At 43.0% G+C, this 24,184-nt stretch overlaps 1 protein-coding gene across 5 annotated transcripts in view; it reads right to left on the reverse strand.

Moving 5' to 3' along the window:
* EBPL (EBP like) overlaps positions 1–24,184 on the reverse strand; it is a 95,657-nt gene that overhangs the window by 55,798 nt on the left and 15,675 nt on the right. For all 5 annotated transcript variants that reach the window (XR_007473045.1, XR_007473046.1, XR_007473047.1 and 2 more), the window contains exon 2: positions 4,754–4,823. Coding sequence is in view for 2 of the 5 variants with exons in the window: in XM_004274609.4 (XP_004274657.1) it covers positions 4,754–4,823 (70 nt within the window). In the remaining 3 variants the exon portion in view is untranslated. The remainder of the gene's footprint in view (positions 1–4,753; positions 4,824–24,184) is intronic.

Here is a 24,184-nt window from a genome sequence, read left to right on the forward strand (position 1 = left end):
AGCCGGCTCCTCAGGGGTATGCAGGCACCGTGCTGGTTCCGGAGACCAGGAGGGCTGCTTGTCTAGGGACCTGATATGAGGAAGCAGGGTGCAGAGGGGCCTGGCGCTTACGACATCTGAGGCCCTCTGGATTTTACCAGACGTCAAGGCACACATAATCTGGGATCTTAATCTCAGGCCTTTCTCTTAGTCCCGTACCTTCCACAGTGTCAGAAATCAAGGCTTTGGATTGGGATGGAGGTGAGGATGACCAGCAGGCAAGATCAGCGGGCAGCCCATCCTGATTTCTGTCCTGAAGGGCACCTGGTCCAGTCTCAAGGGCCAGTTGGATGAGGGTGTCATATAACAGGACCCCCGTGTGGCCTGTCAATTGCTCCCCCTTGGGGAAGTGTGTGACGATATGTATGAACTGAAACACAGCTCCCATCCCCTAAACCAAAAGGTCTCTTCTAAATTACAGAAATAAAGCACATTTGCACGAAAAAAAAAATCTCAGGGCTTACATCATAAAAGGCAAGCCTTGAACTGGGTGAGGGAGAGGGTATCTCGGGGAGGAGTTTGAGCAAAGGCCTGGGGCTGAGAGCGCTCGGTGTGTCTGAAACTGCAGGAAATTCAGCAAAGCTGAAGGAGACAGCGTGTGTGTACGTGAAAGTGGGGGGGAGGGGGGTGGGGACAGGCACTGGAAGCAGGCCCTGCTATCTGCTGGCCCCAGTGGATCAAGCCTCTGGCATCTCCTCATCTACTGCTTAACCTTGACCAACTCTTTGCAGGTTAAACACCTACAACAGCGAAAGGGCAAACAGAGCATTAATAAACCTAATGATGTGATCCTCATCCTTTATTTTGTGACTGACTGCCAGGCTCAGGAAGAGGTTTAGAGGGAAAGATGCACACGAAGGGCTGGAGGTTTCCAGTAGCCAAGCCACGGCTGTGCCCTTTGCCACAGAGTGGAGATTAGGGGCACAACTCTTCTTGACCAAACTCAAGGCAGCCTCCTCCAAGCCCTCTTCTCCAAAAGGTCTTGACCTTGGGCTCTGTGCTTGGCCCACTTAGTCCAGTTTCAACAAGAATCCTGCTGCGTAAGTTTAGTGAAAATCCTTCACTCTTGGTATCTGATCACTCCCCCCAACCCCCAGTTTTATTGAGATATTACTGACATACAGCACTGTGTAAGTTTAAGGTATACGGCATAATGAATTGACTTACATATATTGTGAAATGATTACCACAATAAGTTTAATGACATCCCTCATGTCATATAGATAGAAAAAAAAAGAAAAAGAAAAAATGTTTTTTTCCTTGTGGTGAGAACTCTTAGGATTTATTCTCTTAACAACTTTCAAATATGTCATACAGTAGTGTTAATTATGTGGTACATTACATCCCTAGTACTTATTTATCATAGAACTAGAAGTTTGTACCTTTTTTTAAAAAATAAATTTACTTATTTTTCTATTTATTTTTGGCTGCGTTGGGTCTTCGTTGCTGCGTGCAGGCTTTCTCTAGTTGCGGCGAGTGGGGGCTACTCTCCGTTGTGGTACATGGGCTTCTCATTGCGGTGGCTTCTCTTGTTGTGGAGCACAGGCTCTAGGCACGCGGGCCTCACTAGTTGTGGCACGCGGGCCTCACTAGATGTGGCTCGTGGGCTTAGTTGCTCCGCGGCATGTGGGATCTTCCCAGACCAGGGCTCGAACCTGTGTCCCCTGCACTGGCAGGCGGATTCTTAACCACTGTACCAGCAGGGAAGTCCAGAATTTTGTACCTTTTGAACATCTTCATCCAATTCCCCCACTCCACAGTCCTTGCCTCTGGTAACCACAAATCTGATCTCTTTTTCTATGAGTTTGGGTTGTTTGTTGTTTGGATTCCACATATGAGATATTGCAGTTTTTGTTTTTCTCTGTCTAGCTTACTTCACTTAGCATAATGTCTGCAAGGCCCATCCATGCTGTCACAAATGGCAGGATTTCCTTCTTTTTATGGCTGAATAATATTCCACTGTATATATACACCACAACTTATTTATCCACTCCTCTGTCAATGGACACTTAGGCTGTTTCCATGTCTTGGCTATTGCAGATACTGCTGCTACGAACATGGGAGTGTAGATAATCTTGATATCTGATCAAATTCCTCATCTCCCACCCTCTGTATCTTAATACCCTGGCCTGCCTTCAGCAAGGATCCTGTTGAGTCAGTCTATCAAGAGTCCCACAGCCTTGATGTTTCTTCTCAGTAATTTTCCATCCACTGACCCCAACCCTGCTCCTTGCCTATGAATCTCCACCTGTCCTTGTATTTAGAGTTGAGCCCAATCTCTCTCCCATTGCCATAGTCCCTCTTGAATAAAGTCTTCCTTACCATCTTTAACAAGTTCTACAACCTGCTGAATCAAAGGACAGTCCACAGATCAATATATGGGAGGCCCTACCCCAGACCCTCTGAATAAGAATCTGCATTTTAACAAGAACCCCAGGCAATCTGTGTACTTTAAAGTCCAAGAAGCACTACTTGACATTATCTACTAGATTTTCACTTTCACACTAATAAAGGGTACCTCCATTAAATGAATTTTCACTTTTTTTAAAAAAATTAATTAATTAATTAATTAATTAATTTTTGGCTGCGTTGGGTCTTCATTGCTGCACGCAGGCTTTCTTTTTAGTTGCAGCGAGTGGGAGCTACCCTTCGTTGCGGTGCACAGGCCTCTCATTAAGGTGGCTTCTCTTGCTGTGGAGCACGGGCTCTCGGTGTGCGGGCTTCAGTAGTTGTGGCACATGGGCTCAGTAGTTGTGGCTCGTGAGCTGTAGAGTGCAGGCTGAGTAGTTGTGGCGCACAGGCTTAGTTGCTCCGAGGCATGTGGGATCCTCCCGGACCAGGGCTCGAACCCGTGTCCCCTGCATTGGCAGGAGGATTCTTAACCACTGCGCCACCAGGGAAGCCCGAGTTTTCATTTTTTGAAGGTGAAAATGTAGACTGAAGATGACTGATAAAGATCGAATTAGATATTTGCATTTCATGGGACTGAGCCAAATCTGGGCTGTTTGCTTTCTCTGAGGCTGAGCAGGGCAGCCGGGGTAGGAGGACAGTGACTTGAGCTGGAATTCTCAACCCCAGACTTCCCTAGCAATTCTCAAGCACAGTTTAATCTGGCAGACTCGCCAGAAAGCTGCACAGCTGCATGTTCCTTAGCCCGTGGAACTGAGCGGGTGGCCTCAAGATGTGGGACTCAGGGCTTCCCTGGTGGCGCAGTGGTTGAGAGTCTGCCTGACGATGCAGGGGACGCGGGTTCGTGCCCCGGTCCGGGAAGATCCCACATGCCACGAAGTGGCTGGGCCGGTGAGCCATGGCCGCTGAGCCTGTGCGTCCGGAGCCTGTGCTCCACAACGGGAGAGGCCACAACAGTGAGAGAGGCCCGTGTACCGAAAAAAAAAAAAAAAAAAGTTGTGGGACTCAGGCGCCCTGAGCTACCATGGCTAGGACCTGACGGACATCAAAGATAACATGTGTTTTGCTTTGGGAAGCACTAATTGTGGCTGACTCAATTCTCTAGAAGAGTTTTACAACACTAGTGGTGAACAGGAGTCCAGATCCTGGCTGGAGGACACGATTTCAGAATTGTGGGAGAAATGAGATAAACAATGCAGATTTTCAGATGCAAAATCTGAAAGAAGTTATCCTGCACAAGGCAGCTCTATAATAGTGGCAAAGAACCCAGTTGCTGCACAGCTCATTTATTTGTCAGTACTGACACAGCACATTGGAGGTAGTTGATACTGACTGACTGAATGTTGATTGATTTACAGCAACATGACGAAGATAGGGAAAACTAGTTAATATCTCTGCAGAGCAGGAAGATTTCTGGAAATTATCTACAAGACCATATATATATACATATATATGTATATATATATATATGTATATATATGAAAGTTAATAATAAAAATATGGAAAACACCCAGTTTAAATACTGCAAACTCCTCAATCTGCACTCACTATAAACATTTGAAATTATAGGGCTTCCCTGGTGGTGCAGTGGTTAAGAATCCGCCTGCCAATGCAGGGGTACACGGGTTCGAGCCCTGGTCGGGGAATATCCCACATGCCGTGGAGCAACTAAGCCTGTGCACCACAACTACTGAGCCTGTGCTTTAGAGCCTGCGAGCCACAACTACTGAGCCCGCGAGCCACAACTACTGAAGCCCGCACACCTAGAGTCCGTGCTCTGCGACAAGAGAAGCCACTGCCATTAGAAGCCGACACACTGCAATGAAGAGTGGCACCTGCTTGCCACAACTAGAGAAAGCCCATGCACAGCAACGAAGACCCAGTGCAGCCAAAAATAAATAAATTAAATAAATAAAAACAAAAATTTGAAATTATAGCTTTTTTGAGATATAATTCACATGCCAGACCTGTGTTTTTAAATCTGTTTAAAGTGTATAATTCAACAAGTTTTAGTATATTCTCAGATTTGAATCACCACAAATCGTGTAATTTTATAATGTTTCTACCCCAAAAAAGAAACGTGTACCCATTATCAGTCACTCCCCATTTCTGGCCTATGATCCCGCCCCCTCCCCACACACCCAGGCAACCACTAATCTATAATTTTTCTCTATAGATTTGCCTAACCTGGATATTTCATGTAAATAGAATCATACAGCATGGGTACAGGTACTCATTTAATTGACAGCCATACTTGCAATTAATCCCTCAAACATGGCAAATGCAAACGTTTTAAATTACTTACACAATGAAGCGATCAAGGCATCAGAATCTGTGATGTTTCCTACCAAAGACAAGTAGACAAAAGGGCCTTCCTAGAGAGAAGAAAACGAAAACATGCTCTAATTTAGCATCACAACCACAGGATGGTACCACAGTGTGGCCAGCGTCCCCTGCCCTGCCCCACACCACACAGTCCCGGTGTGCGTGCGTGGGTTCCTGGAGCCTGGCTCCCTGAACTTGGAAATGGATATGTCCAAAGGGAATGTTTATATATAATAAATGTCAGTTTTTAATGATTGGCATTTTAAAATCAGAGGTGTTTCCTGATGGGGAAAATATAAGTTGAAGATTTTGCACAAGAAAAGAGCTTAAATTGTATATTAAAGAAGCTAGACTCTGGATTAATCCAGGGATTTTACACCATTGAGAAGCACCTCACAGTACTTCATTTTGTCTCACCTCAAAAAAATCCAAGATCTCTCTTAACAAAAGTGGCATTCAAATATCTATATCAGAGCCGAACTAGTTCTTTTTCCTGCACAAGGGCAAATTTAGGAAAATTAGAAATGCTTACAGGCTATATTGAAAATTTAAGGTAATGAAATAGCTGCAATTATACTTTGAACAAATTTTGTTCCTGGTCAATACAACCCTTCTCATTTCTTTTTACCAAAACAATCACTTATGTGACATCAAAATTGTGTCTCCGCCTAATCCCCGAGGTCACTTCTAGTACAACTTCCCAGAGGCAACCACATTTAACCACTTCTGTCTGTAGTTCTGGCAACCATTTTCATAACATGTAATATACTTATATTACTATTTCTTTAGACATTATCAACTGACAGCCCATCCTGAAAAATTACAGTATAATTTACGCTGTTCCCCTTCCCCTTCCCTTCTTCCAATTTTTGATAGTAGGGGAGGAAAAACTTCCTTCTACCCTCTTAGGTTCTGTAGCTGGCCTAAGAATTAACCGACATAAACAGATTAAAAAGAAAAGCATACATATCATATTTAATATTTTTACATGTACATGGGAGTCTTTGAAGGGAAAATGAAGACCTGAATAAGCTGTTACGCCCCAAAACTTATATGCCTTTTTACACAAAGAACAATAAACCGCAGGGATGTGACAAGACCAAGGGCCTTGAGCTGAGGACAGTAAATTGTGAGAAAGTGACTAGGAGATACATGGGGAGAAAGTAATGGAAGACAAGGGTTATTTTGGTAGGTTTATTTGTATAGGACCACTTCAGCATTGACACCCAGTCCCCAGTGATAAGAATGTTCTTTTCTTCCTGGTAAAGGGAGGGCACCTTTCTCATGGGAAGTTCAAAGACCTGATTTTAGGTAGAAAGAGGGAGGTCAGAGAGCCCTTCCTGCATCTACAGTTTCTCAATTGCCTTCAGTTCAAAATAATCAATATGCCAAAGGGGTATATTTTGGAGTAGCATATTCTGAATCCCTTTAATAGCTATATGAATTCTCTTTTTTTAAAAAAAAATTATTTATTTATTTATTTTGGCTGTGCCGGGTCTTAGTTGTGGCATGCAGGATCTTTAGTTGTGGCATGCGAACTCTTAGTTGTGGCATGAAGGATCTAGTTCCCTGACCAGGGACTGAACCCAGGCCCCCTGCATTGGGAGCTTGGAGTCTTACCCACTGGACCACCAGGGAAGTCCCTATATGAATTCTCTTTAATTCTTCTATTAGTTATCCAAATGTGTAACTTATGTAGTAAACTTTGGGGAATTCCCTGGCGGTCCAGTGCTTAGGACTCCTTGTTTTCACTGCCGAGGATATGGGTTCAGTCCCTGGTCAGGGAACTAAGATCCTGCAAGGCGCTTGGTGTGGCCAAAAAACAAAAAAAAAGTAAAACTTAAAGCCTCAGCTTACCCACTCATCAATATTGTGCAGTATTTGGACTTCTTACGATATCAGACAAGTATGAGAACACCCACCATCCTCTCTCCCTCTCCTCCCCATTTCCAACTCTCAACCTCTGTCCACTTTGCTTGTATGTTGTTGAAATTGACTGCATTTCCATTCAATCAACAGCATTTACAACATGGTGATTATGTAAATAGTGTTCACTGCAATGGGCCACAACTTCTTCCTCTACAAACCCCGTATTTTTGTCACTTAAGAAGAATGTGGCAAATGGAATATTTTTTCTTACACTCATACATTTCTCAAAATCAGGCTACATTTTATTTTATTTGTTTCATGCTACAGTTTAGTTTGCTTCATATCTGGGCCATGACTTTGTTATAAGATATTTTTGTTTATGCTACAGTTTGTAATTGCCTTTCTTCTTCTCTAATTGAGAGAAGAAACCTGACTTTCTCCCCATCTCATTAATACATCTTCCAGCTTTTTATCCATTCCAATCTTTGCTGAACAGAGGCTTTGAAACTGGTTTATTTTCTCTTTTCTTGACATTCTGTAAGTTACTTAATTGGTAAGTGTGGTTTATTACAGAGCATATGTAAAAATTATATTCCTTAAAGGAGATTTTAAAAAATTACATGTGAGATAAACAATGTTTTTAAACAAGAAGTACTCCCCATCCACTCTGCAACTCCTTATTTTCACCAATTGATCTTTTTTTTTTTTTTTTTTTTCAGTGCGCCGGCCTCTCACTGCTGTGGCCTCTCTCGTTGCGGAGCACAGGCTCTGGACACAGAGGCTCAGCGGCCATGGCTCACGGGCCCAGCCGCTCCGCGGCATGTGGGACCCTCCCGGACCGGGGCACGAACCCGCGTCCCCTGCATCAGCAGGCGGACTCTCAACCACTGCGCCACCAGGGAAGCCCATGATCTTTTTATTTTTAGCAGAGCCATAGGAAATCCACACCACTTCCCTGGCATGACCTGGGAACTTTCTAGACAAAACACATCCACTGACCAGCCAGTAGGGGCCACAAGACTGAGCTGAATTTGATCCTCTCTAGGCCTCAGTACATCTATCTGTGAGATGAAGGACTTCCCAAAATTAGATTGTTGATCTCACCCTAAAACTAGATGCGACTTCCACTAGCAGCCTCTTCAACTGGGGCCATCAGCAAACATGGACACAGATGTCCAGTCTAGAATCTTTCCTCAGAAGCAATTCCCTGGGTAAGAGCAGCATGGAAACCTGGAATCTATAACATGCAGGGACCCAGGAGTGTATACCAAATTTGTTCCCTTTTATATCTACCTGTTGGAGTTCTACTCCTTTTTCAAATCCCAGCTCAAACCCTCCTTTTCCCAAGAAACCTTCCCAAACTTCCTGGTAAAAATTAATTTCTCCCTCTCCCTTGTTACTAAATTTGTGTTTCTGTAATCAACTGTCTGCTGGTGGTGGATCTCCAGTGCCCATTAGATCATACATCTTGGGGGCCTGGGATGTTGTCTTCTCTGTCTTAGAATCCTCAAGAACCCAGGGTGATATTTTGTGTCTGCTAACCTTGATTTAATGACAAGTCCACGTAATGAATTACTTAGAAAGAAAGGTGCCCTGTGGGGCTTTTAGAAGGCACTATATATTTCTTACTGTATTACTACTCTAAGTGTAAAGGCAGTATAGCATATAAAGTATAATGAACATATCCACCCTCCAAATGCTGATCAGATGTTACCTCCTCCAGGAAACAAGCCTTCACTAATTCTCTTGATAGGAGGTAGATGTCTTTCCTGAACAGAATCCTACTTATTTGTCTCCTCCTCAAAACCATCAGTTCTTTAGGGTAAGTCTTTGCCTTTGTCTCTGTATTCCAGATGCCTGATAGATGGGACATGCTAATAAATGCTTACTAAAAGAATAAGAAATAAAAGGAAGGGTGGAGGGAATGAGTTAAAAGAAAAAACAAAACACAAACCCAATTTAATTAGAAAATGGGCAAAAGAAACGAAGAGACATTTCACCAAAGACAATATACAGGTAACAAATAAACATATGAAAAGGTGTTCAACATTGCTAGCCATCAGGGAAATGCCAATTAAAACCACAATGAGAGTACTTCCCTGGTGGCGCAGTGGTTAAGAATCTGCCTGCCAATGCAGGGGACATGGGTTCGAGCCCTGGTCTGGGAAGATCCCACATGCCGCGGAACAACTAAGCCTATGCGCCACAAGTGCTGAGCTGCGCTCTAGAGCCCGCAAGCCACATCTACAGAGCCCACATGCCACAACTACTGAAGCCCACATGCCTAGAGCCCGTGCTCCACGACAAGAGAAGCAACCACAACGAAGAGTAGCCCCCACTCGCCGCAACTAGAAAAAGCCCGCACACAGCAACACAGACCCAAAACAGCCAAAAATAAATAAATAAGCCACAATGAGATATTATTATCTATCTGTCAGAATGTCTAAAATAAAAAATAGTGGCAGTACCAAATGCTGATGGGGATGTGGAGAAAATGGATCACTCATACATTTCTGGTGGGATGAAAACGGAACAGCCTCCCTGGAAAACCTGAGTTTGGCAGGTTCTTAAAACTAACATGCAATTACCATATGATCTAGCAATTGCACTCGGGCATTTATCCCAGAAAAATAAAAACTTATGTTCACACAAAAACATGTACACAAATGTTGACAGCAGCTTTTTTGGTAATAGCTAAAAACCAAATGTACTTCAAAAGGTATATGGTTAAATAGACCATGGTACATTTATACCTTGGACTACTCCCCAGCAATAAGAAAGAACCAGCTACTGACACACTCAGTACCTTGGATGGATCTCCAGGGAATCATGCTGAGTGAAAAAGTCAACCCCGAAAGGTTACATACTCTATAATTCCATTTATATAACACTTTTTGGAATGATAAATTTTAGAAACGGAGGACACATTAGTGGTTTCCAGGGTTAAGGGGTGGAGGGAGGGGAAGTGCAGGTAGTTACAAAAGAAAAACACTAGGGATCTTCATGGTGTTGGAACTGTTCGGTATCTGACTGCTGTGGTTGAATACACCAGCCTACCTGGTACAATGGTGTGGAACTTAACAAACACACACACACACACACACACACAAGTGCAAGCAAAACTAAGGAAATCTGATTAAGGTCAGTGGATTGTCAATGTCAGTGTCCTGGCTGTGATATTATACTATAGTTTTGAAAAACATTACCATTGGAGGAAACTGGACAAAGTGCACAAGGGATCTCTGTTATTTTTTAACAACTGTACATCAATCTCTAAATTGACCATAAAGTCAATTATTTCTAAAAAAAATTATTAAAAAAACCCAGACAGGTAGAAAGAGAGACATGGAAGAAAGAGTAACATTACTAATTAATAACATTAAACAAAATCGTCAGGACTTTTTTTTTTAGAGTAAGCTGGGTCCTGGCCTCAGACAGCTTGTTATCTAGTTGTGTTACACTGACATTCTGCTCAATAACGATTGGAGAAAGAGGAGGGAGCAGTGGCTGGGACAGTAAGGGAAGACTTCCAGGAGGAAGCGGGCCTCTAGGCCTGTGTACAAGCTGCTCTTCCACCTAGAGTACACGTGCCTGGCTTCCCCCCCCCCAAAAAGTATGTAAATATTATGGATTTTAAAAATCACGGTAAAATATACATAACATAAAATTTACCACTTTACCCATTTTAACTTTTAAGTATTCAATTCAGTGATATTAAGTACATTCACACTGTTGTGCAACCGTCACCGTCATCCATCTCCAGAACTTTTTCATCTTCCCAAACTGAAACTCTGTGCCCATTAAACAATAACTTCCCACTCTGTCTTCCCCCCAGCCGCCGGTGGCCACCATTCTATCTCTGCCTCTAGGACTCTGACTACTCTAGGTACCTCATTTATCTTTTGTGTCTGACATTTGACTTAGGATAATATCCTCGAGGTACATCCATGTCGTAGTATGTGTCACAACTTCATGTCTTTTTCAGACTGAATAATATTCTATTGTATGTATACACCACACTTTGTTTATCTATTCATCGGCTGATGAACATCTAGGTAGGTTGTTTCTACCTTTCGGCTACCATGAATAAGCTGCTATGAATACTGGTGTGCAAGTATCCGTTTGAGTCCCTAGTTTCAGTTCCTTTGGGTATTCAGGTAGAAGTGGAATTGCTGGATTATATGGTAATTCTATGTTTTACCTTTTTTTTTTAATTTGACCTTTAAAAAATTTTTTTTTAATTTTTTATGTATTTTATTTATTTTTTGGCCACGCGGCATTTGGGATCTTATTTCCCCGACCAGGGATCGAACCCGTGCCCCCTGCATCGGAAGCGTGGAGTCTTAACCACTGGACTGCCAGGGAAGTTCCTGTTTTACTTTTTGAGGAACCCTCATGCTATCTTCCACAGTGGCTGTACCGTTTTGCATTCTCAACAGCAGTACACCAGAGTTCCAAATTTCTCCACATCCTTGCCAACACTCGTTATTTTCCTTTGCTGTTGCTGTTTTTCACAATAGACATCCTAATGGGTGTAAAGTGGTATCTCATTGTGGTTTTGATTTGCATTTCCCTAATGACTACTGATCTGATGGCTTATTGGCCATTTGTATTATCTTCTTTGGAGAAATGTCTGTTCAAATCTTTTGCCCATTTTTTAACTGTTTATTTGTTGTTGAGAATATAAATATTTTTCAGTGGAGAGATCACCACTTGGTACTTGAACTTGATGGGCTAGACTGCCCCATGGGCATGATTAACCAATTATTCTGCTAAAGTCAAAGCATTTGGCAGCGCAGAGTAGGGGCCACTATCAAAGGGCAAGATCTGCCAGTCCATCATGGGGAGCAAGGGGTCTGCAGCGAATCTTGAGTGCCTTTACTCTCTTGTCACCTGATAAACTCCTCTGCAGTCTTTATTTATTTTTAATTAATTCATTCATTCATTTATTTTTGGCTGCACTGGGTCTTTGTTGCTGTGCGCGGGCTTTTCTCTAGTTGCGCCGAGCGGGGGCTACTCTTTGTTGCGGTGCACGGGCTTCTCATCGCGGTGGCTTCTCTTGTTGTGGAGCACGGGCTCTAGGCGCGTGGGCTTCAGTAGTTGTGGTACGTGGGCTCAGTAGTTGTGGCTCGTGGGCTCTAGAGCGCAGGCTCAGTAGTTGTGGCTCACGGGCTTAGCTGCTCTGTGGCATGTAGAATCTTCCCAGACCAGGGCTTGAAGCCGTGTCCCCTGCATTGGCAGGCGGATTCTTAACCACTGCGCCACCAGGGAAGCCCACCTCTGCAGTCTTTAAAACCCCAGTGACTTCTTTCCACTGTGCTACCTCTTGACCTGGACACAATTTTACCACTCACTTACCAGACTGCACAATAATGGTTTATTTTTTTCTGTCCGTTTCTCCTTCTAGCAAAGCTCAATGGCAGGACCAGGTGTTGATTAATGTAATTTACCTGGAATACATGGATGGTGAGCTTTAACAGACAATCCTAGGCTGAATCTGCAAACTTTGTACAGCTATCCTTGAATCATGTAGAATTGGCCGGGTCTCCTAATTTCTCTGTCTGCAGTTTTTTCTTAGCGATAACAGAGATGAAATGGATCCAGACACATGGTGTTCAAAGGTCTTTGGGTAAAACATTCTCTATATGGAGAAAATGCTCTTGTGTGAAAGGAGAAATAGGATGGCCGCAGACTTGGGGCAGGTCTGGTGGGTCAGTGTAGACCTGGATGGTGTGATGGGCCTTCACAGGAACCCTGCCCTTGTGCTTTATGTAAAAAGGGCGCCGAACAGAGGCACACACACGTGGCTTTCCTTCATGACATAGGCCATGTAACGTTAGCATTAGCAACTACCTGATTCTTCCCCCAAAACAACTCTAAGGGCTTCTAACCCTTCCCTACACCACCAAGTCCTGGTATGTCGCACCACAGGAAGGACATTGAATTTAAAGCCAGGAAAAGAACAAAGTGAAAAGGGGTAAGGTGTCAACATCAGGGTTCCAGGGAACTGATGTTCCATCTCTGGAAGGTTCTGTGATTCTAGGCTTGGTCTGATCTTATCCTGTAAGGAACTCACCATGAGAAACGTAAATTGACAAACACAGGCCCACTACTATCTGCTGCTGAATCTCCACCAGTAGTAGACTCAATGCAAAACTGAGCAAATCAGGGCCACAAGGCAGTGGTCCAGCTTCAGAATGAGACCAGCTCTTATGAGCCTAAAGATTCTTTGGGGGCTTCTGAACCAGATCTGTTCTAACCAAACAGGCCTGAGATGGAAGTCCCTGGAAACATTAGTTGCTATTTGCCAAGGGCCAAAATTATCTGTAGAGAATGGAAACAGACTTAGTTCCTCCCATGAATTCACATTTTATATCAAATGAGCCATAAAGCACTCTTTCTTCCCCCTTAAAATTATTTCTAGGCTCTGGAACACGAAGTTTATATTAACTTGCAGAATAAGCTTGGAAGGTTATCAGCTCCAAAAGTCTTTAATCATAGTGTATGGTGAAGAACTAGCCAATCGGAACTAAAATTCATGTTTGAGCTCAACCGCTACCTGGAGATTTTAAGGATCAGATGAAAGGAGCCTGGCAAGCAGCAAAGGCCGTCGGGAGGGTGTTGCTATAACTGGGAAGTAGGGCTTGAACCGGTGTACGGGTGAGAGCCCCGTGCTGCGTGCTGGAGAGCTGGGTGAGCTTGAGCAAAAACAGGGACAGTAGATTTTATTTCTTACAGTCCCTGCTACCTTGACCTCGCTGAGCTTCAATTCCCTAATCAACATAAAGGAACAGAGTAAAGCTCTCAACAGATGTTTGATGTATGAATGAAAGAGTGGTGAGCAGTGTTAGACTAGATCCCCATCTTCACCTTTTCAGAGTGCCTCTTACTGACTGGAAGCCCGGAGTGCAGCACTTGCTCCACTGACCTCACTGGTGAGGTCGATGAGCAGCGGCCTGTGTGGGTGCCTGTCAGGAGAGGGTCGGGTGTGGAGGGAGGGGCCCCATGGAGGATGTTGGGGTCAGAGCCTGTTTAAGCCCCAGCCTCTCCAGTGGGAACGGGCTGTGCGTCCTACACCTGCCGGTGCTCATCAGCCCTGGGAAGAGCAAGCTCGTGGCGACCTCCAGGGTAGATTCCCTGAATGACTGGCTGGGCATGAGGATGTCTTCAAGAATTCCTGTGCTATTATTGTAGTAATTCCTACCATCGTCTGAGAGGCAGACACCTGTCCCCTAAGAAGCACAACGTGACTTTTCAGAGATAGGCTTACTCAGGACGTAGGAGCAAAATGATAGGCGGTCTGGATTCCCGTTAAAGGACTTGAGCAATAACAAAAGAAAAAGGGGGAGGGAGGGAGAAGAAGAAAAAGCAAGTGCATCAAAATTTGAAAACGCCGAACCTATTCATTATACTATTATCTCTACATTTGTGAATGTTTGAAATTTTTCACAGTAAAACTTAATTTTAAAAAGATATATAGCACCTTGTCAGAAAAGAACTGTTGCCCCTCGCGTTTCCGGATTCCTGACTCAGGACCCCGTGGTCCCAGAGGCCCTTGGCCTTCACGCTTCTAACACACAAGTGGGGCCCCCGGACCACGGTCAGGAGCACCTGGGACTCCACAGCCTGAGCTTCAGCTCTCCCAGGATCCCCTCTAGACCCCAAGCAGCCTGGGTGTTGGGTCTGGATCAACCGGGGCTGGCACAGCTGAGGTGAAACCAGATGAGGGGTGCAGCACACTGCATGCAGAGCGAGCACAGCACAGCAGTAAGCCGTTTGCTATCCTTTTCCCCTTCGGATGCACTTTAATATCAAACAAACCGGTGTTTCAACAGTCACTGCTATGAGTCTCCAGATTACTCCAGCCTCAATAAACCACAGGGCAAACCTGCTCACCTTCTGCCAGCCCCACAGTGTCCTACACACACACAGACACACGTACACGGACACACGGACACTTGCACAAAAGGGATAAAAAGTAAGGAGAGCCAATGGTCATGACCAAAAAAAGAAAGGGAAAAAAGCTCTCATTATTCACACTCCGTTTTCAAACTACCTATGCCCTTCTGGTGAACGACCAGCCATCAAAATGCCAGCCCTGGTGTCCGGCTCTGGGTGACACGCTGAGAGAATTCTCTCTTGTTGTCCAGTTAAGTCTGCAGAGAAGCTGTGCAGAGTGGGCTTTTGCAAATCACGCCGATAAGGGCCTTTTCCTGTCACAGCTCACCTGTCCTACCCAATGTCGGTGCTCCCAACACCCACGGCATGCTAACTTTCCAACAGATCTTTCTTTACTCTCTGACATCCCTTCTAGTGGTGTACATTTACTATTTTAACTAGTAAAAATTATTAAAGGGATACATGCTGAAAGTTAAAAAAAAATTACGAAAGCCTATAAAGTGAAAGGTAAAAGTCTCTCTCCTGACCCCCAATCTCATCCTCATGAGATACCATTGTTGAGCTCCACAGTAGCCTTCAAGAAATGTTTCATGTATATGTTATTATGTAGCTACAAATACTTAAAATACTTTCTCCCTGCCATCAGTTTTTCTACTGTTAACCTAGAGGGTGATGAGGAAAATTCCACAATGTTTATTGACTTAAAAATTTTTTAAGTTCTGTGTATCAGGAATTTTGGTTTAAAAAACATAGGAAAGTTCATACTAGATGCTCTAAATTGTGACCGAACTATACCTATCTAATTGAGTTGCCAACAAAATCAGCTTAAAAGCTAAAATGTATCATGGCAAATAAATTAAGTAACAGAGGTCAGTCTATTTTTCACTTAAGGTATTCCAGACATGTAATTCTAACAAAGGATTTTATAGACTTTAAGACAGCTACAAGTCAAAGCTCAGATTAAAAAAAAAAAGGGTGCTTGAGCTGGGCAAGCTTCTACTATCTATAATTCAACGACCACTTTGTAGAGAATGCTCAGTTTACTCATTTCACCCTTAAAGAAAAATTTAGCAGCAAAAAGGCTTTATAGAAATAAAAGAGAACATACATTTTCTGTTTTGTAATTTGTGTTTGTATTTGTAAAGGCTGAACTTATACTTAAATATATTTGTAAGTTTTTTTTTTTTTAAAGTGCATTTGGATGAAGAACCAGAAAAACAGTGCAACATGAATTAGGAGTGGGAGAAAAAAGTGGAATAAGAATAGAATCAGTACATAAATCCTGTCAAAATTTATTAGCATTTTCTGATCTGACTCACAAAACCTCCGTCTAATCAGACTTGATTTTTCCATATCATGGCAACAGCATACATCATTGTTTCTGGAAGGATCAGCTGCTTCAGCCTCCTACAGCACCTCAATGACAAGGCTTTAGTGACTTCATAAATACATGCTGCCCAGCTGTCATCCACTTAATGAGATGACGACTTCCATTTGACGGAACCTGTCCTAGCAGATGGGCTGTCGCCTGACATTAACAATGGACCATGCTGGCCCTTTTGTGTACTTCAGGAATCATACAGCCACACAAGTCCTATTGTTCCTACAACATAGCAGCTTAGTGTTTGATTTAGGACTTAAAGAATATTTCTCCCGTTTTAAGAATATACCCTTCTCTGCTGAGGCAGTTGTGACTTCTTAGAGATTTGAAACCTTCCAAGGCTCATCTTAATTGGACATGTGTATTACCACATTATTACATAGGGATGGGATGAAAATTAAAAGTTAATCCAACTAAAGGGTATGGCGAGGAGGGGTCACAAAAGGGACAGAGGAAGAATTAACATTTACTGAACTCTGCTAAACGCCAGGCACTGTGCCGGTGCCCTACATCCTTGCTATTCAAATGTGGTCCACAAACCACAGCATGAGCACCTCCTGGGAGCTTGTGACAAATGCAGGATCCCAGACCCTATCCCAGACCTATGGAGTCAGAGTCTACATTATAAAATGATCCCCAGGTGATTACTATGCACAGTCAAGTTTGAGAAGCACGGCCCTAAATTACAAAGCTTTATTTAATCCTATAATAACCATTTGAAGAAAATATTATTTCCATACTTTACAGACATGGCCCCCAAATTCATGTTGAAATCTTTCCCCCAAAAGATGATGGTATTAGGAGGTGCTTAAGCCTTGAGGGTGGAACCATCATGAATGGGATCAATGCCTTATAAAAGAGGCTCCTGAGAGACCCCTAGTCCCATCCACCCAGGTGCCAGCTATGAACCAGGAAGCAGGTTCTCAGCTGACCATGCTGGTGTCCTGATCTCGGACTTCCAGCCTCCAGAACTGTGAGAAATAAATTTCTGTTGTTTATAAGCCACCCAGTCTGTGGTATTTTGTTACAGCAGCCTGAAAGGATTAACACAATAAGGAAACCAAGACAGAAAAAAAAAAGTCCTTTCTTCCTTTTTTTTTAAACATACATTTCGCTTTTCATTTCTCTTTGCTGCCTAAAGGGTTTAATGCAAAATACGAGTCTTAGCAAACTATGAAATAAATAGTTGTACATTTTTACTATTCTCAATGTAGTGAGAATCTTGACTTTTCTGTACATGCTCTGCAGACTCCTCAGCCTGTACTTCTCACACACGTTTAATGCACATATATTCCATAATGCACATATAGTCCTTCCTTCCCCTCCGCATGACAGAAAGGGTTTTCAGCAGGGAAAGGGGTGCTGCCCAAGGTTTCACAGGTGGGAAATGGCTGGGCCAGCTGCACCGTTGGACCCCAAAGGCCATACTCTTCCCACCTGTCCACTCTGCCCCAGGCTTCTTGAATAACAGTCAGACCTCCTCTGTAACAGCCCTGCGTAACCAGCACCGCCCTTGAAAGGCAGCCTGTGGCGTGTGTGAGGGTGAGTGACAGGACAGAGAAGCACCAGGAAACCATGTCGTGAGAAGCAGTGGAGCTGTTTCATAGACCCGGGATTCAACTTCCCTTTGGGTTACACAAGAGGGCACAAGTAGGACCCTAGAAGTCGAAGTCACATGGAGGCTAATTTTAGCTCAACATAAGGAAACATTTTCTTGTAACTAGAGCTATTCTATTTTGGAAAGACGGCACTGACAGAGTTTTCAAGCAAAGGGTGGATGACCCAACATCTGTCTGGACTATCAGTAAAATCCCTATACAAGGGGGAGGCTGGCCTACCTGGCTCCTAAAGGCCTCAACTATGGCAGCTTTCTCCCCTTCCACACACAGTACTGGGCATTCCTTTATTTTATTTTATTTTCTTAATATCTTTTGGCCACGGGACATGTGGGATCTTAGTTCCTTGACCGGGGATTGAACCCGCATCCCCTGCATTGCAAGTGCAGAGTCTTAACCACTGGACCGCCAGGAAGTCCCTGGGTGCTCCTTTAGATGTGTGGGTCCCGATGCATGCTGTGCCCAGCATGACTCCGCCCCCAGTTCCCATGGGCTGGACCGTGTTCTACACTGTGACCGCCACTCCTTTGGCTGTAGGTGATTGGATGAGAGGATCAGGAGGGACGAGGAGGAAGACAACGCATAGGCTGGGGCCTGGCCTACAGAAGCCTATCCAAAATGCCACACTCAGACACAGAGGAGCTGGGCTCCTGAAACTCTTACTCTCTGGAACACAGATTCAGAAACAGGGAATGAATCCAATCAGATTCTGAAAATTAATATGTAGGCGAGGTCAGGAGAGGCCAGGAGAGGCCAAGAACAAATCAACATTATGAATGAACTCAAGTTACTAGGAAACATGGTGTATTCGTTTGGTTGGGCTGCCACCGAAAAGTACCACAAACTGGGTGGCTTAAAACCACAAATACTTATTGTCTCACAGTTCCGGAGGCTGGATGTCCAGGATGAAGGTGTCAGCAGGGTTGGTTTCTTCCGAGGGCTGCAAGGGAGACTCTGTTCCATGCCCCTCCTTCTACACCTTCTAGGGGCTTGATGGCAAACTCTGGCATTCCTTGGCTTGCAGAAGCATCACTCTGATCTATGCCTTCATGTTCACATAGTGTTCCCCCATGTATATGTCCCTACCTCCAAATTCCCCCCTTTTATAAAGACACCAGTCGTTATTAGGTGAGGAACCATGCTAATGACCTCATTTTTTCCCTAATGACTTCACTTTAAGTTAATTACACCTGTAAAGACCAGATCTCTCAATAGGGCCACATTCTGAGGTCATGGGGGTTAGGACCCCAACATGGGTCTTTTTGGTAGGGACACAATTCAACCCATATTCAACCCACATGGATATGGGTAGAGGCTGGACTTCCCAGCCTCAAGAACATGAGAAATAAATGTCTGTTGTTTAAGCCACCCAGTCGGTGATATTTTTGTTATATCAACCCTAGCGGACTAAGACACTAAATGCTGGTGAGAATGTGGAGCAACTGGAATGCTCAAGTATTGCTGGTGGGAATGGAACATGGTACAGCCACTTTGGAAAAGAGTTTGGCAGCTTCTACTCTAGTTAAAGAATCCCACTCGTAGGCATTTACACAGGAGAAATAATATATATGCCCACACAAAGACTTAGAAGTAGATACCCACAGATGCATTATTTATAACAGCCCAAAACTAGAAACAACCCAAATGTTAACTGGTAAATGGATAAATAAATTGGAATATAGCTGGGATACTAGTCAGCAGCAGATCATGCTAAATGAAAGACTACATACTGTATGATTTCATTTATATGAAATTCTAGAAATGGCAAAACTTTAGTGACAATAAATCAGATTAGTGTTTCCTGGGGCCAGAGGTCAGGGCAGGGATCATCTACAAAGGGGCATAAGAAGACTTTTAAAAAGTGATGAAAATGTTCTATACTGTTACTGTGATGGTGGTTGGTTGCATAACTCTATACAATCACCAAAATTCATCAGACCGTATACAAAATGGGTGAATCTTATTGTATATAAATTATAACTCAATAAAGCTGGAGGGGGAAAAAGAGAATTTAGAAAAGTGGCTGGTTACTATATAGATATAGATATAACCCAGTAATTTTCACTTATCACAACAATAGTCTGTTAGAATACAAAGGAGAAAAATCTCATAGTAGCAATAAAAATATAAAATATTTAGAAGTAAATTTTAAGAGACTATAACAGAAGATTTATTTAAACAAATTGAGACCCACTCAATTCTTAGAAGAGACTCAGTATTGCAAAGATATCATTTAATCTCAAATTAATCTATACATTTAAGAAAATCCCAGGGCTTCCCTGGTGGCGCAGTGGTTGAGAGTCCACCTGCCGATGCAGGGGACACGGGTTCGTGCCCCAGTCCGGTAAGATCCCACATGCCGTGGAGCGGCTGGGCCCGTGAGCCATGGCTGCTGGGCCTGCGCGTCCGGAGCCTGTGCTCCGCAACGGGAGGGGCCACAGCAGTGAGAGGCCCGCGTACAGCAAAAAAAAAAAAAGAAAATCCCAAATCAAAATACCTAATTTTAGAATTTGGAAAAATGAATCTAAAGTTCATCTGGAAGGATATATAGTAACATGCTTGAAAAAGGGTGATGAGTTCAAAGGATATATAGTAACGTGTTTGAAAAAGGGTGATGAGTTCACTTCGTTGGCTATTCAAAAGCACTATAGGGGCTTCCCTGGTGGTGCACTGGTTAAGAATCCGCCTGCCAATGCAGGGGACACGGGTTTGAGCCTTGGTCTGAGAAGATCCCACCTGCCCCGGAGCAACTAAGCCCGTGCACCATAACTACTGAACCCATGCGCCACAACTACTGAGCCTGAGCTCTAGAGCCTGCGAGCCACAACTACGGAAGCCCTCACGCCTAGAGCCCGTGCTCCGCAATAAGAGAAGCTACCGCAATGAGAAGCTCACACACTGCAACAAAGAGTAGCCCCAGCTCACTGCAACTAGAGAAAGCCTGCGCGCAGCAATGAAGACCCAAGGCAGCCAAAAATAAAAATAAATAAATTAAAAAAAAATAAAAATCACTATAATGCTAAAATAGTAAGAAACAGAACTGAAACCAAAAGATTCATAAAATAAAACTAAATTTAAAAAATCCCAAACATATCTATGCATATAAAAGATTTCAGCATATGATAAAAATGGAATTTCAAGTAAGTGGAGAAAGAATGGATTATTCAATAAATGAAGTTGAGATACTTTCTTGCTCCCCCCCAAGAAAAGTGTATAATAAAATGTAAAATTATACATTTATGATTTAAACGTAAAATTATTTGCACTAACATATGTCTATCTCTTTCAGATCAATAAGGAAAAGATGAACAGCCTCATAGGAAAACAGGCTATAGGGAACTCCCTGGCAGTCCAGTGGTTAGGACTCCATGCTTTCACTGCCGAAGGGCCAGGGTTCGATCCCTGGTCAGGGAGCTAAGATCCCACAAGCTGCACAGCATGGCCACAAGAAAAAGAAAAAGAAAAACAGGGTATAGGAGGTGGACCCAGGACTCAGCCCCAGATTCCTGTCCCAAAGCCTGGTAGAGAACAGCAGAGCTGCCCTCCCTCAAGAAAACATGAGGCTCAGGCACTGAGGGTATCAGCTGTGATGAGGATGGAGCAAAGACTAGATACTCCTTTTTTTCTGGGAATCATGTAAGTCTCCTGCGTTCTCATGAGACTCTGCAAAAGAGAGAAGACCCCTAATAACTGAGGTCAAAGTTATTTCCCACTCCCAGGCAGGACAGGAGGTTGCCAATTCAATTTATTTTCTTTTTTTTCCAGCTTTATTAAGGTATAATTGACAAATAAAATTGTAATAAATAAATAAAATTGTAAGATATTTAATGTCTATAATGTGAATGTTTGAAATTTGTCCTACAGAAGAAAAGACATCTGTTCAAGAGTGTTTATTGTAGTTTCTTGTTTGTTTTTAGGAGCAAAAAACAAAACCAAAAAAAAAACCCTGGGCTTCCTTGGTGGTGGAGTGGTTAAGAATTCACCTGCCAATGCAGGGAACACGGGTTCGAGCCCTGGTCCAGGAAGATCCCACATGCCATGGAGCAGCTAAGCTCGTGCGCCACAACTACTGAGCCTGCACTCTAGAGCCCACAAGCCACAACTACTGAGCCTCTGTGCCTGAAGCCTGTGCTCCGCAACAAGAGAAGCCACTGCAATGAGAAGCCCAGAACTAGAGAAAGCCCGCACACAGCAATGAAGACCCAATGCAGCCAAAAATAAATAAATAAATAAAGTTATTAAAAAAAAAAACAAAACCAAAACTGAAGGTTGCACGGTTGGTTCAATTATGGTATATCCATTCTATGGGAAAAGGATATTTTGACCCGGGTCCCCCAGAAAGTATCATGCTATGTTCTACTACTATTATGGGGATTGCTATCCCAAGGAGGCAGAGGAGGGGAAATGTGACAAAGAAGGATGAATCAGATATGAGGGTGCATTACAGGGATTAGTAACTCAGTAAGGCTGCTTAGTAACAAGCTAACTGATGTCTCAACCTTACATTTTTCTAGAGATTTTATGAACTACTGCTTCTTTGGGGAATTCATCTTGGGGGAGGATGGAAGAAGAATTTATCCTGTAGTTCCCAAAGACCACAGTCAAAGGTTTCAGCCTGTGGGTAGGTGTGTGGGAGCTGAGTGGGTCCCCAGGATCTCACACCCGAGTGGCATCCAAGGGGCCTGGGGCAGGAGGTGGGAGCAAGTGCTGCCTGGCTGGGCCCCAACGAAGCTGGAGTTGGTCGCTGTCATGGTGGCAGGACTAGAGCATACTGTCAAGGGTCCGATGAAGCCAAGAAGATCCGAGAGGATGCAAAAGAGGTATCTGATACAATATTGATACCTCGTACTGGATGAGTGTGAGAAAGTAGCTGATGGGAATATAAATGGGTACCATCTTTCTGAAATCTTTAAAAACTGGCTTCCCTTAGGGTCAGTAATTCCACTTCCAGGATTCATCCTGTGTAAATACTTAAGACAAGTGAATGAAAATGTACAGAGAGTATTCTGTATAATTGCCAGCAACTGGGAAGAGCCTGTAAGTCCAACAATTAGGGATCGGTTAAACAGATTACACATAAAGTATAATGGAATCCTATGCAGGTATTTAAAATTATGAGGTAGTTCAATAGACTGATCTGTATGGTCACTGGGCATAGTTAAATGAAAAAAGTAACAAAGAATGAATAATATGATCCCATTTTTGTAAACAGAATTCTGAAAAATATATTTATCTGGATATATGTTTTCATATAAATTCTGGAAGATTATTTTTCTATCTATTTATCTAGGCTGTGCTGGGTCTTACTTGCTGCACACGGGATCTTTGTCGTGGCATGTGGGAGCTGTTTGTTTGTTTGTTTTTTAGTCGTGGCATGCAAGCTCTTAGTTGCGGCATGCACACGGGATCTAGTTCCCCCAACCAGGGATCAAACCTGGGTCCCCTGCATTGGGAGCACGGAGTCTTACCCACTGGACCACCAGGGAAGTCCCTGGAAGACTATTAAGAATACTAACAATAATTATCTCTAGGCAATTTTATCTTTTTCTTCCTTTTAGATATATAAATGTTATGTTTTGCAATGATTGTGGGAATATACGATTTAAATAAATTTTGTTTTAAAAGACTGTCTGACATAGAAAAAGAACTGACATTTTAGATATCTGAGCAATTTGAGGCTTAAAATGTAAATGACTGATACTGCTATAAATTGAAAGGATAGAATCATTCTTCCATTCATTCAATATTAACAAATATTCCATAATAGCTCCTACAAACCAGGCAAACATGCCAGGTACTAGAGACAGAGGAAGACAAAAATAGCTACAAACTGTGCTCAGTGTTATAAAGGAAAAAAGGTATTTCCCTAGAGTATCTTTTCCATTTCAAAGGAAATAAATTTTACTTGCATTAAAATTTTTTGAAGTATTTACATACTTCCTCCTTATAGAAAAGATTTTAGGTCAATTACAACAAAAAACATTCATTAAATGGTAAAATATACATAATTTACCCTGAATTTGGATCAGGGTCAATAAGAATGTCTATATGCAGACCATCTTTTGTTGTTATTATAGAGCTTAATGTGATTCTGAGCTTCCAAGCAGCCAAAGTGAAAAGGAGAAACATTTATATTGTTCTTGCTTCAGAGAGAAACAGACCAATTTTTTTTTTAGGAGAAATTAAGCTTCTCCTAGCACTTATCTGTGAAAGAAATTTCTCATATGGGTTTCACATTGAGAGTGATATTAGTAACTATTATTCTCCAAATGAAACAATAGGAGAAAAACTCTGCTATTCCATAAGCTCTGAGAGGACAAGGGCCATCCATTTTGTTTACATCTAGCACAGCAAGACGCAAGTACCCCAGCGGGCACTCAAATTTTGTGGAAATGAGGAACAACAGAAAAATCCATCATTTCTGAGATGTGGCTACATAGACAGCTATCCCTATTGCTAAGGAACATCCTTCTTCATGATGTTAGAAAGCAGGCTGAATTTTGGTCTGCAGAAGTGCAAGGGCTGTCTACCCACACCCTAAATAATGGACAGTGGGTCATTATGGGTGCCATTCCCTAGGCTTTTAATTAGGCACCATTTCTAAGTTTATACTAAGGTTCTCCAGAGAAACAGAACCACTGGGAGA

The sequence above is a fragment of the Orcinus orca genome, chromosome 18, assembly GCF_937001465.1.
Source record: "Orcinus orca chromosome 18, mOrcOrc1.1, whole genome shotgun sequence".
In the NCBI taxonomy this organism is placed as follows: Eukaryota; Metazoa; Chordata; class Mammalia; order Artiodactyla; family Delphinidae; genus Orcinus; species Orcinus orca.